The sequence below is a fragment of the Myxine glutinosa genome, chromosome 9 (genome assembly GCF_964187855.1).
Source record: "Myxine glutinosa chromosome 9, kmMyxGlut1.1, whole genome shotgun sequence".
In the NCBI taxonomy this organism is placed as follows: Eukaryota; Metazoa; Chordata; class Myxini; order Myxiniformes; family Myxinidae; genus Myxine; species Myxine glutinosa.
The window spans coordinates 66,507,977-66,524,126 of NC_136269.1; the positions used below are offsets into that span (position 1 = coordinate 66,507,977).

The window sequence follows — 16,150 nt, forward strand, 5'->3', positions numbered from 1 at the left end:
CAGGTATTTGAAGAAATTGGACGTCCTGCTTCCTCCAACAACGCAAGCACTGTAGTCTTCTTTTCGACAGCGTTCTCGGCTTTTCCTACAGTGTGTCACGAATGCCATGGCAGGGCAGCGGAATGTACGTGCACGGATGTTTGTTTTGACAAGTTGGCAATAATGTGATGGATAATTGACGAATTCACAGTAACAGGGCAGATGGTGAAAAATGCAGGACAGGTAAGTCGATTCCCAGCGAATATCGCTGTTGATTAGGAAAAGTTACCTTTCGGTGCAATGCTTCCCAATGTTGTGCTCGTCTGATGGATCCCCCCCCCCCCCCCCCCCAAAAAAAACAGAGTTCGTTCTATTCGATCGAAATTGAATCTGTTTCTGCTAAATTGCATTCGAAAGTTGTTCCTGACGTGCTCTGCCGACTACGGCCGAGCCAGAAGACAAACGCAATGACTTTTCCACCATCATGAAAACAGGCAAAGCATTTATGGTCATAGAGTTTATTTTGCAATGTTTTAGGTTTGGTTAATATATCATGTTTGTGTCAAACATTAAGTGTTCTTTTACCTGTTCTGCAAATGCACTACCATCCTATAAATATTTGTGCAAAAAAGCTTCACCACAATTTAGTTTTACAGCAGATCTTACGGTTCTGACTCCACCTGCCGTCACCAAGCAAACAAATTGCTCCTACAGTTTGTACTGCATAGCAACAATGTAGCATTAAAATAAAAATTACATCCACAGTCATGCAAAACTGTACATTCTTACAAACCAAATTTAAAACCGATTGGAAAATGGCGACGTGTGCAGCAAACCAACGCTCCGCCGGGACGCACGGGGTGATGGATGCTTCGCGCTCGCACCGACACACCGAACCAAAGTCAAGCTAGCCACCTGTAGGCGTGAACACGTGATGCTCTGTCCATGATGCGCCAATCACCGTTCGTTGAAGTTTAATGGTGCGGTTGATGGTTGCGGAGAGGGGAAGTAGTTGGGAGATGGGGTAGGGGGGTTACGGGGGATAGATAGTAAGCTTTAATATTATACAGAAACCTCAATGATAACATTTGTTAATGTTTTGTATATATATATATATTTTAAAGATTAAACTTGCCCACGTTCAGGAGCTAAGATCAAGATCATTTACCTGCCACAAGGTAAAACTCAGCACCTATCACATTCCACATCTTCCACCATTTTTGGGGGGGAGGAGGGCTGGCAGCTGAATAACCTTTTCCTTTGCAACGCCGAGTTCCTCCGCCTTTAAAACAGATTGCGGTTTACATCGTGAACAGAAATTGTAGAGAAAAACTGATTATACGGGATAGTCATGCTTAATACATTTCATCCAGTAATGTACCTTGGATGTCTATGCCCAATAAAGAATTTCTATCTACAATATACAGTGAACCTGAGATCCAACCAGGCGCATTTACAATTGTCGATACCAACCCTCTCTTTTTTTTTTTCACCACATGCATTTGCACATTAAAACTGACTCCCACAGTCCCACATGTAGGAACAGGGAAAAAAAATCAACCCAAAGCGATTACAATATCAAAAATGGCTGCAATGGGTTCTGGTACAATGTGGTTAAAGAGCATTGGAACGGTGTCCCTCTTGGAATACAAGAACACTGGAAATCTTTGACTTTACATACTAATGATTATAAAAATGTACTTTATATATTTGAAGATATGCAGTTCAAGTCAGTTTAAATCAGGAAACATTCATATAATGTGCCAAGCGTTCATGACAACCTCCACCTCGACATCTAATGCCACCTGCGCAAAATGACAACAAAAAAGCTCCCTTAAAAACCGCGCTCCAACACCCGCGATGGAAGCTACGCTATGTCACCGAACCACAAGGTGTTGAACCGTACTGAAAACTAACAAGTCGATCGCTACTTCCCATTGAGGAAAACTGTGGCGCAACGTTGGCTTTGGACTCACTGGTTACACACCAGAGGGTTGGGGAAGAGAAGAAATAATAAAATAATAATGGTGCAACAAACATCAATGGAATTGCTCACAACACGGGCGCCTGCGAGACGATAACCCTCGTTAAGGAATTCAAATTGTGTTTACAATCTGTGAATAGATTACAATTAGAAATATAAGGACAGAAAAGGGCTATTTGTTCAGACTAACGTGACAGTTGTGTTCCCATGGATAAGACAAATGAGAAGCGCACAGTGCAGGCCAATGCTGTGGCCATTACGTTAACTGGGACCTTCTGAGAGAAGGACCAGCTGGGGCTGGGAATGGCAGAGTAAAGGAAGGATGTATTTCCATGGTCCTTTGTCTAATCACCCATGTAGGTGAGGGTGGAAAAGAGGAAGGAGGGAATGCCTCATAGGTCCCAAGAATTGTCTCGTGCACCATCCAGCGAGCGCCCGCCTTGATGCCTGGGGGGTGATAGGGGGCTTGGGGGGCTGCTCATGTTGGAACTGTTCGAGGCTGTGGAATGCCGTGGGGAATCAGAGTCCTGCAGGTAGAACGGGGAGCGGACGGGCGAGGGCAACAAACAAGGAGAGAGGCAGTCAGGTATGTTGCGTACATAGCATATGAGTGTGGTCCAGGTGAGAAGTCAATGCCGGATACCCATGACCATAATTCAATAAACCATCGGGTGACCGACTCCGTTTGCGCAAGAGAAGAGAGAATAACGTATGGGACACAGACAAGACAAAACAACAATGAATAGCGAAAAATAGATTTTATTAAGAGCAGGAAGAATAAATAGTACAGTGTTTAGTGACAGCACATAAACATGCAGCAACATATATGACAGAGGGACAAAGGCTGTCATCGCTAGTTTGGTGCAGGTATAACAGCATAAAGCACACAAAACATTCATGACGTCAGGTATATCACAAGGCCAACTCGAGTGCAGTTCCTTTGCGGCAGCAAGTGAGGCAACCCCAGCAAGGCTCGTTTGCCGGGTAAGGTGCTGAGGTAATGGGGGAAAGGTTGCTCACCTCTCTCTCACTGTATGAATCGCCACGCGCACCATGTCGATCACTTGACAGTTCAGGTCCACCAGAGGAAAGTGAACCGTCGGACGGCGAGGCGACTGGCCACTTCTTGCTTGAACCGCTGGCTGTAGCCCCTCCATCTCGCCTGCCTGCGCTTCCATTCGGTGCCATTGAGCCTGCGGGGTTAAGCCACAAGGCACGTGACTTCTTGACTTACATCAGCTGGGAAGAGAAAACTACATGACAAACAACGGACTAAAGCTACAGAATTCTCAGAGGTATGTCAACCGTCAAGGAGAAGCTGGCGCTTTGGTCGTTATCCCTTCGTTGGAGAGAAAACATGAGGATTACTCCGCTTACACATTATTGCTCAGACGAAGCGTTAGCACCTGAAACCATGAGACAATATGACGACAATAGACATTTGTGTTCACAAGACGTACAAACATACCAGGACTAGTAGAAAGGCCACTGTCAGTGCGGCTTGGTTGTCTGGTCATGGTAGTTGTACTGGAGGAACCAGAAATGACAGAGCGATTTCGTTCAGAAACCTCCTCAGGAATGGGTGCTGCTCGCTTTAAACAAAGAAACAAAGAAGCAATACATGTCAAAATACGGTGTGTGATCGACGTAGTGTTACACAAGATGGGGAAGGGAGCGATGACATGGGAAAACAGGAAGGGAAGGGTCTAAGTAAGTTAGGGGAAAGGGTATGGAGGGAGGAGCTAGGGGAGCTCAGGTATGAAACATTTTTTTTTTTTTTTTTTTTTGTATACAAGATCGAGGCTCGTGAAAGAGCGAAGGGAAGAGGAGGGGGTGGGGGGAAGAGGAGGGGGAGGGGGTGGGGGGAAGAGGAGGGGGAGGGGTGGGGGAAGAGGAGGAGACATGAATGTTTACCACTTTTTGTGCATACAATTGTGTGTGAGAGGGCATTTCAGGGTTCATGCGGACTTTTTATTGGACAGTGCTCTGCTTGGGTAACACGACTGAATGTAAACAAACGACTGTATTTTAACAATCTGACGTGAACACGATCACATGGACAACCTAATGTATTTTACATCGTATAAGTAGATACTTTTTTACGCAGGGAGTCCGGGCCTCGACTCGTATTGGAATCGACTTATCTATCGTTTAAGACATTGAATTGCATGTAAATGAAAACAAAATGTAAAGTATGATATTTACTGAAATAAATTGTATATTTACCTCTGCCACCAAAGGTGGATGGAAGTTATGTTTTCACCCTTGTCTGTCTGTTTGAACAAAATATCTCAAAAAGTTGGGGACAGATTCGGATGAAATTTGGTGGAGAGGTTGGGTATGTAACACGAACAAGCCGATTAGATTTTCTTTAATGTCCGGATCCAGATCTGATCTATCAGTGGATACAAAACGTAAAGTGTTCAGCCTGGCGGAGGTATGCTCTCTACCGAGTGATGTTCTAGTTGTTAATTTAAAACACAAAAGAAATCATTTCCCAGAATGTTTTCCGATTGGATGAACAAATAAACGTTAATCCGCTCACTGATGCATCCAAAATTATCCAATCAATAACGAGCATGCACTCCTCACCAATTACGTTTGATGCATCTCTTTCAATCCTAATCACATGAATCGATATGACGATTTATTTTCTGTATGACAGCCTGATCCAGATTCTGCCAAATGTGGAATCCATTTTGTTGCAGCTGCTATATACAAGAAACCCTCTTACCTCAGCACCAGCAAGGCATTTTGCGGTATTTACTGCAGAAAGATGGTGCCACATGCTACACTTCCAGAACCACCTCTGCCTAGAAGAGACCGAATGGCCTGAAACTTCTTGGCTGGGCACCACGAGATTCTGACATGCACACTTTCGAACATGGCTTGGTAGCTGCAGAAAAGCTGACCTCTGCCAAATAATACACAAGAGATACAAGAAAATCTACTCCACATTTGGCAAAATCTGGATCAGGATGTCATACAGAAAATCTCGACTCCATGCCTTATGGGCCTAGGCAGTGGAGGCTGGTTATCCTTAACCCTACTAAAAAAATTAAGTGGGTGTGGGCAGGATTACACCCCATGCCCATTCCAATATCGTCCACGATGGGTGTATCCGACTAAAAAAGGGGCAGTGAAAATCTTTGGGCGTGACCAGCGGATCGAAGAGATGCCAATTGCGGGGGCGGAGACTTGCACCTCAAAGCATGACATTGCAACAAAACATTTTTTGACGATCAATGTTCACTTTTGGGCCTAACATGGTAAACTTTACGAGGAATGTCAATTTCAAAAATGTGATTTTTCACCTTTCCACTGACATTTACATCCGTATTGTCTACTGACAGTTGGAGGTCATATCAACATGTTAATCTTCCTACCTTCTGTCGTGGAGCTCTTCAATGGGTCTCAAACGTGCTTGATTATGACAGACAAACCAACTAGCAGCAAAGGCTGCAAACAGCATTCATGGTCAGGGAAATTGTAAACATCTCTAATTGGATGGTCCTTGCTTACCATGGGTAAGTCCTTGAGCATCTGCATTCCGTCACCAGGACCCATGTGAGCAACATGGTTGAAGTTCATCGGGCCAGAAATCAACTTGGAGCGCATTTCAGGGTCTCGTAGCATCTCTCTGTGAAAAGTGCCCACTATGTGATTATAAACGTTTCACAATCAAATACTCTATCGTTGTTTTTGTCACCAGGCGTTAGCATTGGGGTTATTTCATTTTTCAAACATTTTGCTTTTTTCTAAGTGATAACCAAAAACAAAACTGCATCACTTCAATGAAGCAACCAAACGTGCCAGACGAGGACTGGGATATAAAAAAAAGAAAAGAAAGCCTTTAATTCTTGCACTGGTTGAGAGAACTCAAAATGGGAGGTTCAATAAGGAATGTCTTCAGGTGTTGTATGTACCTGGTGCCAAAACAAGTCAAAGGAGTAATACGACTTTAACAACTTATTGATTTATTCTAAACATTTGATTCGGTTGTGTTACGGTTTAAAAAATTGTATTACAACCAAACCAAAAGAGATTGGTACCAGTTCACTGGTAATTCACCGTTTGTCGCAAGAGGCGAATAACAGGGTTGGCGGCAGGAAGGGCATCCGGCCATAAAACATTGCTTCAAAAAGGGGACCACGGTGCCGAAAAAGGCCAACCCCTCCTCTGTGGGGAAAAATGGCCTCGAAAGGTGGTCTCAAACCAAAAGAGAAGTAATTGCTGTTCTCCCCTCTGGGCTGGTGCTCCTGCCTCACACCAAGCTCAGCTTCACGCGGTTGAAACCAAAGCTTTCAGAATCATTGGAATCTCCCGCGATGAAGCTGATTCCGAGGGCCTTTCACTCGCTCACCGCAGGCAGGTTTGGTGGTCTTTCTGTCTTCTACCGACTCCACTCCGGCCTAGCTCCCCCAGCTCTGTCTGTGCTCTGTCCCCCAAATATTCCTGCAGGACGCACAAGATCTGCCAGTAACCCTCTTATGGTGAAACTGCCAAAATCAAGACTCTCTGCTCACCTTCACTCTTTCATCCCGCCTCTGGAACGAACTCCCACACTCTCTTCAATCCCTCTCCTCCATCCACGTCTTTAAAACAGCTGTTCACCACCATCTCTTATCTTCCCCCATCCAAAACCTTGATCTTTTCTACCCCCGTTAAAACACCCAAAATATGCCTCTTTCAATCTCCAACTTCTTTCCTGAAATTCCTAGAAGGGTTTATTTGCTTGTGCCCCTCTCTCCTCCCCATCCCTCCCCCTTCCACAGATCCAATGATGTCCCAGTTCTCCACTATTGTTGTGCTTGTGTGCTTCCCTCTCTCCCCCTCTTGTCTCCCACTCCCTTCACAGCATGTTTTATGTGTCTGTGCATGTTTTCATGTTCAATGTGTTCGCTCTTACACGAGCCTTGATGTTGTATACAAATAATAATAATAATAATAATTATTGTATTCCATAGATGGTTTACATTATACAGGCATTCTCATTAAAAATGCATTTTGTTCTGTAAACATTAACTTTCATCGAATATTTCTCATCTGTTATTTGGGCGGTGTATGATAAACCGTGCCGATCTCGGCTATTTCCTGCCTGTGCGTTAACTTTCAACAAATCTCCTTCCCGTTTTTTGCAACCGAGTTTAAAACCATGTTAGCGACTGTGATAAATGAAATCAGATGGTGAATTAGAGTGAGGATAAAGCCGTGAGAGAGTCTCAGTGGACTTTATGGTACAGGCCTTCGAAAATGCACTTCGTTCTATAAACGGTAACTTTAATTGAATTTCCTTCCCGTTTTTTGCAACCGAGTCCAAAACCATGTTAGCGACTGTGAAAAATGAAATGAGATATCGAATTAGAGTTGAAATAAAACTGTGAGCGAGAGCAAGACACCGCAGGCCTAACAAAAGAGGCCTCAAAGCTATGCGAGGAAACACAATGGTGGCAATTTGTTTTTGAAGCCCCTCCCAGATCGGGTGTAGCCACTCCCCCGGACAGACGTTTCACAGACAGACAGAATCACCTACGGAGAATATTATATAGACTAGTGGGGTCACCCGTGGGAATCCCACGGGCATGGACGTGTGTGAAATTTCGACATATTGAGTTAGATGCTGCACCTGTTTCACAATAACACACACACACACACACACACACACACACACACACACACACACACACACACACACACACACACACACACACCTCGTTTTTTCATTTCTGTATCTCACAATTCGGTCTCTCTCTTATTCACACACACACACACACACACACACACACACACACACACACACACACACACACACACACACACACACACACACACACACACACACACACACACGCACGCACACGTACACACACATGTACACCGACACATGCATATACACATACACACATATACACATACACATATGGATACACCCACATGCACACATACACATATACACACACACACACAGACACATACACATATACACATACAGACACACACACACACACATGCATACACATACACACACACAAACACACACACATATACACACAAACACACACACACACACACACACACACACACACACACACACACACACACACACACATATATACACATGCACAAAAACACACACACATATATATACACACACATACACGCACACGTACAGACAAATGTACATCGACACACATGCACACACACACATATATATATATATATACACATACACACACACACACACACAGTCATATATATACACACATACACATATATGCATGCACACACACACACACACAGACATATATATACACACATACACATATATGCACGCACGCACGCACACACACACACACACACACACACACACACACACACACACACACACACACACACACACACACACACACACACACACACACACACACACACACACGTCCCACATGTATATATCCCACATCCCACATGTATATACATGTTTAAAGTGTACGTGCCCTTCCCCCCTCCCCCGCCCGGCAACGCTGAGTACTTCTGCTAGTAACTAATGAAATAAAAACGAAGAAATATCTCTGGGTAATTTCCTGAAACTCGGTGAAATTCGCTGAAATTCGCTCGGTGTATCGGTGAAATATTTTATTTGGGCGGTGTATAATTGCTTCGAACGAAATATCTCTAAGCAATTTCCCGTCTGTGTTTCATGTCCATGCACACGTGAAATGGAGTTTGTTTTTGCACACGTGAAATGAACATGTGAACCTTTACTTCCGGATAATAATGTTGAATGAAATAAAAACGAAGACATATAGTGGGGTCACCCGTGGGAATCCCACGGGCATGGATGTGTGTGACATTTCGACATATTGAGTTAGATGCTGCACATTCATTTTTACAAAATGGTTACTGGCAAGTCATCAGATCCAGAAATGGTGTAATGAACACTTTATTTATTTCACATAATATGTGACCCCTCACTCCTCTCCACCTGACACTCTCCTCTCTCCACCTGACACTCTCCTCTCTCCACCTGACACTCTCCTCTCTCCACCTGACACTCTCCTCTCTCCACCTGACACTCTCCTCTCTCCACCTGACACTCTCCTCTCTCCACCTAGCACTCCTCTCCTCTCCTCTCCAATCCCTCACATTCCTCTCCTCTCCAATCCCTCACACTCCTCTCCTCTCCAATCCCTCACACTCCTCTCCAACCCCTCACTCTCCTCTCCAATCGCTCCTCACTCGCCTCTCCAATCGCTCCTCACTTGCCTCTCCAATCGCTCCTCACTCGCCTCTCCAATCGCTCCTCACTCGCCTCTCCAATCGCTCCTCACTCGCCTCTCCAATCGCTCCTCACTCGCCTCTCCAATCGCTCCTCACTCGCCTCTCCAATCGGCTTTCCCCGTCTCGTTTCTCTCCCGTCTCATTCTTTTTCTTGCTCCAAACCGGCCCGTCTCGCCCGTCGGAATGTGAAATTGGCCCGTCTTGCTTTCTTGCTTGCGCGTAAATAAATTGTGTTCATTACACCATTTCTGGATCTGATGACTTGCCAGTAACCATTTTGTAAAAATGAATGTGCAGCATCTAACTCAATATGTCGAAATGTCACACACATCCATGCCCATGGGATTCCCACGGGTGACCCCGCAAGTTTGCATTGACGTTCGTCGATGGACTCGTTCGCCCGTCTCATTCGTTTTCTTGCTGCATCCTGTTCAAGTCTGCGTTCTTCATCGATCGTCTCATTCATTTTGGAAATAGAAGTTTCCACGTAGCGCATGAATTGTCGCGATCCTCAAGAGGAAGTGTCTCGTAATCATCAAATGATAAATGGCAAGTAAATTATATTGTGGAAAATTAAAGATTTCAAATAAACCTATTTAAAGTGCATGCGCACATAACTAATAAAAAAAACGAAGAAATATCTCTCGGTAATTTCCTGAAACATATTTTACTTCCGGCTAATAATGTTGAATGAAATAAAAACGAAGAAATATATGTCGGCATCATTGTTGACGTTTTTGTGACGACTGTCATCAAACGAAAAAGTAATATATCTTAACGGAAAAGCAAAAGCGAATTTTTTATATATATCGACACGTTGCCGTCGGTGTCATGTTGGGCGGTGTATGATACACCATGACGCGATTTTTAAAAATATATCTCTGCATTTTCCCGCGTGTGTGCAATGTTTGTGGAAAATTAAAGATTTCAAATAAACCTATTTAAAGTGTATGCGCACATAACTAATAAAAAAAACGAAGAAATATCTCTCGGTAATTTCCTGAAACATATTTTACTTCCGGCTAATAATGTTGAATGAAATAAAAACGAAGAAATATATGTCGGCATCATTGTTGACGTTTTTGTGACGACTGTCATCAAACGAAAAAGTAATATATCTTAACGGAAAAGCAAAAGCGAATTTTTAATATATATTGACACGTTGCCTTCGGTGTCATGTTGGGCGGTGTATGATACACCATGACGCGATTTTAAAAAATATATCTCTGCATTTTCCCACGTGTGTGGAATGTTCTCAATTATTGCTGACACCGAGTCTGAAACCATCGATAAAAATGAAATCATATGATGAGTTAGATTGGAGATAAAGGCGTGAGAGAGACTCAATGGCCTTGAAGTTACAGTCGTTTGAGAATTCATTTCGTTCTATAAAGGGCAACTTTCATTGGATTTTCTTCCCGTTTTTTTTCAACCGAGTCTAAAACTATGTTAGCGACTGTGAAAAATGAAATGATATATCGAATTTGATTTGAAATAAAACTGGGAGAGAGAGCAAGACACCACGGGCCTACAAAACAGGCCTCAAAGCTATGCGAGTTAATAAAATGGTGGATATTTGTTTATAATTATATGAAGCCACTCCCAGAATGGGTGGAGCTACTCTGCAAACCACACCCCGGACAGACACCCAACAGACAGACAGACAGAATCATCTACGGCTATTATAATATAGATATATTATGGGATGAAAGGAATGAAAATAAACTTTGCACAATCAAGTAACTATAATTACTAATCGCTATAAATAACTAACTAATTCATCGCTATAATTTCCTGTGCAGGACATCAACAACAACAACAACATGCATTTTAAGGCCATTTTCCCTGCAAGAGCGGGGGTTAGCCATTGTATTATAATGCAAGCAGCTTGTTCTTTCACTTGTTCAACTGTGGCCCCACTGTCCTTATATTGCTCCCACACACTCCCGCCCCACAACCGTCACCTTTTTCATCAACGAGCCAAGATGTTGCGTTAAAAGGGTGTGCCATCATGTTCATTTACCTCCTCAAGTTGATTTTCTCCTCTTCAGGAACTCGGTAAGCAAAGCGGCGACGGCTGCGTGTCCGGATCAGCTGTTTCCGGCTATTGTCCGACGTTTCTGGCACGTGCAGCTCATCTCCTTCTGCAAAGAGCAGTGGCAACACTGTCAAAATGGCTCACCTGATTTTCTTTGATCATAAAAAAAAATACCTTTGTCACACCCACCTGCATGTTTATTCTGGAAGTATACCAATCTTACAGGTTCTGTTGGGAGCAAATTCAAAGAACCTTGAGGATTGAGTGGACGTACCTTCACAGAAATAGAGAGAGAAAAAAATCCTTGAAAATAGTCAACACAAAGCTAAGCAAAAGCAAGCTACTTTGTCGGTGTCTCTCCACAGACTGAGTTGCATGTTGAAGGTAACAAGGCAGGAAAACAACAAACCTGCAATGTGGATATCATAATTATTCCAGCAATTCGGGCAAAACAATTCCAACAAGCGTGATCGCAAGAGAAAACAAGAATGGCACTCGGTAGAGCGCATACCTACCTCTGCTAGGCTGAACAGTTTACGTTTTGTATCCCACTGATAGGCCGGACCTGGATCCGGATCTTAACCAAAATCTAATCCGCTTGTTCTTGCCACCTAACCAACTCATCCACCAAGTTTTGTCATAATCTTTTTTTTTTTGTATTTTTGAGATATCGTGTTATATATCGTTTTTGGCTCCATCTCTCAATTGTGAAGAGTCACTTAAAAAATTCTAGTATTCGGATCCAGATCTTTACCAAATCGAAACAAATCATGAAATCACAACAGGCACCAGTGTAAGAACAAAATTCACTTCCATTCAAAGCTTCAGAAAATGGTGTACACCAACATCTGCCTTTCAACCACATACTTCCACAATTACTTGGGAACATTCCGAAGTTTATACCATTTTTATTCTGTCATTCCAACATTATTTGTCTTCTAATGCATCATCCCCATGCCAGACATTACCTTTAAAAATGCAGTTTGCTATTCAGATGTGTTTCATAATCTGAACCCAAACAAAGAATACTTTAAAATCTCCACAATTTCATGTTCTATCGCTCGTATAGAGTGATCAGTTTGCTGTAGCTTGAAGCTCATAATGAAAGGTGCGATACCATGTTCAAATAATAACCATACCTTCTTCAGAGGCATAGTTTGAATCCACTCCATTGTAACAACATTGAAAATATCCACTGCATTCTCACTGTACACAGATAGGTATGGTGGGTTGTAGCCTGTCAAAGAAAAAAAATGAAAACATGGCATTAGAAGACATGCAAAAAAAGAAGAAGGTGAAATGCAACGTACCGACGGTGAAGTAATGTGGCCACAGCGTTGGAAAAAGCAAGGGAAGAACATACAGGAAACAAGGAGCTGATACTGTTAGTCCCTCGCCTTTTGGGTGTTATGAAGAATAGATCCATGTCAGATGAAAGATGAATCTCAATGTTTTTTGAAATATCACATACACAAGCCGAGCTACCGAGATGTTTGCAATGGAAACAGAATTCAGTCAATCACAGGCATGATTTAATCAGGTTGAGATAAGGTCATGAAGAATAGATATCTGCAATATGAAAGCTAAATAAATAGATGCAGGTTGTTGTTCATCCAGTCTAATTAAAACAGTAAAAGGTTATAATTGGAAAAAGCTGGACTTTCTCGTCGGGAGAGCCGATGTTTCGGTGAGAATCCACTCTTCTTCAATGAAGATATTGAAGTGAAGAACAAGCTTGAGAATTGCCACGTGACCTCCACCGTTGGTAGGGTGAATTGATCTGCAGACCAATCTGGCCATCACGTGACGGTTGCAGACATCATGGGAGAGATGTTACAGCCTTGTCCAATATACATGACAGATTAAATCGCAAACCGCCCTTTTCATTGTGAGATGGTGATTCAGCTTTTTCCCAAGTGGATTCCTTTACACCTCCAGCAAACCACTTTTTTCTCTGTATAAGGTGACCACTTGATTATTATCAAAGCTGTGACCATGCAGGTTGAAGTGTATATACAGCAGAGCTCAAAGGCTCTTCATAAGCTGGACGACGATGTTGGTTCATATGGGCCGAAAGAGTTTGCCAGGTTTCTCCTACGGTTTCAGTAATGCTCTCGATAAATTCATAAAAAGGGGCGCCCTACATCTGGCAAATAAAATACATTTACTTCTTCATGCAGGTGTATGAATCAAATTGGCACCCCTTTATATGAATTTATCTACAGCAATACTTGGTTCCTCCTCAGAACACAAGGGTAGTCCAGCATGCACACGAGATTTTTTGAATGCCCCTTATTTTGTATTGTTTGGCATTTTCTACAAGCGATGGAATGTCCCTTATTTTCTATACTTTGCCACATGGCACATACCCTTGTATAAAGGGGCCTTTTCTATGCCCCTGGCATTTTACCCAAGAACATAAAAGAGGGATGGCTTGGGTAGGGTTGATGGAGGTAGAAAATATTGTGGGAAAGGATGAGGGAGGACATGATGTCATGGATCCACCAGTTGAACTTCTGCTACAATATACCTCGATTGTTACATTCCACAGCTGTACATGGTCTTAATGCAGGAAGGCAAAAGTTATTTTAGTGAAACAATTGAAGTTAGGAATGCAGATGTTGCAAAAGTGTGTAAAAGTTGCCAAACTGGATCAAACATAACAGGACAACCTGTTGATCGTTTTGTCTCAAGCACATAATCAACCAATCATTTTTATCTCACGTGGACTTTAGTCCAGTGAGCTTACGCGATCAAGCAGTGGCTGTAGGTAAGTGAGTGAGTGAGTGAGTCCATAAACAACTCAGTCATCGCTGGAACCAAACACGATTTTGAAGAAACTTGGCTGCAAGCTCCATATCTGATGCCTAATGATGGTGTATTGAATGAATGAATGAATGAATGATTGTTTTAAGGCCATTTTCCCCGCTAGAGCAGGGGTTAGCCTTGCGGGCCCCATGACAATCATGGTTCCCTGTTTGAGGCAATGTTTTTATGGCCGGATGCCCTTCCTGGCGCCAACCCTTAGTCGCCTTTTACGATGCGCAGGGACACGGTGTACCTATTCTAAATGGGTACACACCGGGATCATTCATCCCAGCAAGCTGGTACTCAATTTGCAGATCTCGGAAGGATGACAGGCTGAGTCAACCCCCCTGGTGTTAATTTAGCAATTGACCGGGATTCGAACCCAGGATCCTGGGATCCCAAGCCGGCACCCTAACCGCTAAGCCAACACCAGGCTGATGTGGCCAGGTGTATTGGCCACATCAAAATCTGCGCTCATTAAGGGGGTCAATGGTGTAGGGTGAGGGGAGGGGGGTCAATAGGTATTTGTTCCCTTCTCTGAAACTACACAAACGACTTCAATGAAACTTTATCACAACCTTGATCGCCCATCACGTACCAAAGTTTGTTCACGGCATTAAAAATGATTTTAAAATATTAGGGTCTTCGGGTGTCTGTGGGGGGTTTGAGTGACTGTTGTTCCTGATCCAGGTGAGCTTCTGGATCCAAGATCCTATTTTTTTTTCATTATAAGAGTGGTAGTCCAATGACATTTACAGAAACTGGCAATCCCTTGGCTCAAGCTTCGAAACACACTGATTCTCCAAAGGGCATATATTAATGAAATGAACATCGTGCATTACTTCACACAATGCAAGTTTCTGATTTCCAACTCACTAATATTTCATGCAAACCAGCGGTTATTTATATTCCTCAATAACTTGGAATTATCAACTTTGCATTACATAGCAGTGCACCAATTAATTCCTTTTAAAACTGCTAACTATCAAAATATATGGAAGCAGGATGCTATTACTGTTGGAAGACTTACAGCATGACATTGGCACAGCTGGCCACATGAGTTCCTGCTGGCGGGATCGTCGGCCATTCCGGTCAACAAAGACGCCCACAGTTGAAAAGCAGAGCAAATACTCGCTAGGGACGCCCGTCACACCACCAATATCTACGGCACTGAACGCATCCAGCGAGTTCTGTATCAAGAAGGCGAGGCTCGGGTCTTCTTGCTGAATAAGAGGTTGCATGCTGGGTTCTTCACCTGCCTGTTGACCAAACGCATAATAAAACAACCAATTGCATCGCTTTTGTATCAACTTCAAAAAATTCATCAAATCCTCTCATTTGTACATGATCCACTGGTAGAACAAAACGTAATTAACCTTAAAAAACTGGTACACATTTCATTTTAAACAGTGGGTACCCTTATGCCCATCGTATTCGTAATTACGAGGTGTTAATTGAAATTATTGTTTATTTACAGCAACAAACACGGATGGAATCACATCACAGATCACAATGTGAAACAACATTGTTACCTTTGCACTTATCTTCAGCATTATGGTTTACAAGTGTGCATAACACATGTGCGTGCACGCACATGCACACACACGCACGCACACACACTTCCCTTACCCCTTGCAGGTTGAATATGCAGAATCCAGTCTGATATCCTGCACAAATCCCCTCTGCCATGACAGCAAGCCACTGTACATTGTTCTGTAAAGTCACTTCACAAGCTCGGCGGTAGCGGGCTTTCCCCTGTGCACTAAGTTCATAACATGTGAGTTGGCGTTTTGTAGCAAGACAAAGTAGCAGCAGTGCACCCAATCGGCCTGTTGCCATCGTTTGACAGTTCTTTGCCTCAGCCACCTTGATCGGTTCCAATTCCTGACCATCAAGAGCCTTCCATGGATACAGGCGAATGTGACGGTTGCGGCCTGCGATTACAGCAGCAAGCTGTGCTTCAGGTATCAGCTCTATTTGAGTGACCTTCTTGCAGTCGTCAACGCGGACAACCACTAATGCCAGAAAAAGGGGAATGAAAAGATAAAAAGTTAGTGGTTACT

General features: G+C 43.2%; 2 protein-coding genes across 5 annotated transcripts in view; one reads left to right on the top strand and one right to left on the bottom strand.

Annotated features, from left to right (window-relative positions):
* The window catches only part of LOC137435359 (uncharacterized), a 452,519-nt gene extending 451,118 nt beyond the window's left edge, over nucleotides 1-1,401 (top strand). For all 3 annotated transcript variants that reach the window (XM_078784413.1, XM_068129070.2, XM_078784414.1), the window contains exon 17: nucleotides 4-1,401. In XM_078784413.1, the coding sequence (XP_078640539.1) occupies nucleotides 4-55 (52 nt within the window). In that variant the 3' untranslated portion in view covers nucleotides 56-1,401. The remainder of the gene's footprint in view (nucleotides 1-3) is intronic.
* Nucleotides 482-16,150, bottom strand: part of LOC137435358 (serine/threonine-protein kinase MRCK alpha) — a 318,221-nt gene continuing 302,552 nt past the window's right edge. For both annotated transcript variants that reach the window (XM_068129069.2, XM_068129068.2), the window contains 9 exons: nucleotides 15,717-16,102; nucleotides 15,118-15,346; nucleotides 12,419-12,516; nucleotides 11,469-11,553; nucleotides 11,265-11,385; nucleotides 5,486-5,603; nucleotides 3,432-3,555; nucleotides 2,984-3,156; nucleotides 482-2,490 (listed from right to left, as the gene is read on the bottom strand). In XM_068129069.2, coding sequence (XP_067985170.1) covers nucleotides 2,356-2,490; nucleotides 2,984-3,156; nucleotides 3,432-3,555; nucleotides 5,486-5,603; nucleotides 11,265-11,385; nucleotides 11,469-11,553; nucleotides 12,419-12,516; nucleotides 15,118-15,346; nucleotides 15,717-16,102 — 1,469 coding nt within the window. In that variant the 3' untranslated portion in view covers nucleotides 482-2,355. The remainder of the gene's footprint in view (nucleotides 2,491-2,983; nucleotides 3,157-3,431; nucleotides 3,556-5,485; nucleotides 5,604-11,264; nucleotides 11,386-11,468; nucleotides 11,554-12,418; nucleotides 12,517-15,117; nucleotides 15,347-15,716; nucleotides 16,103-16,150) is intronic.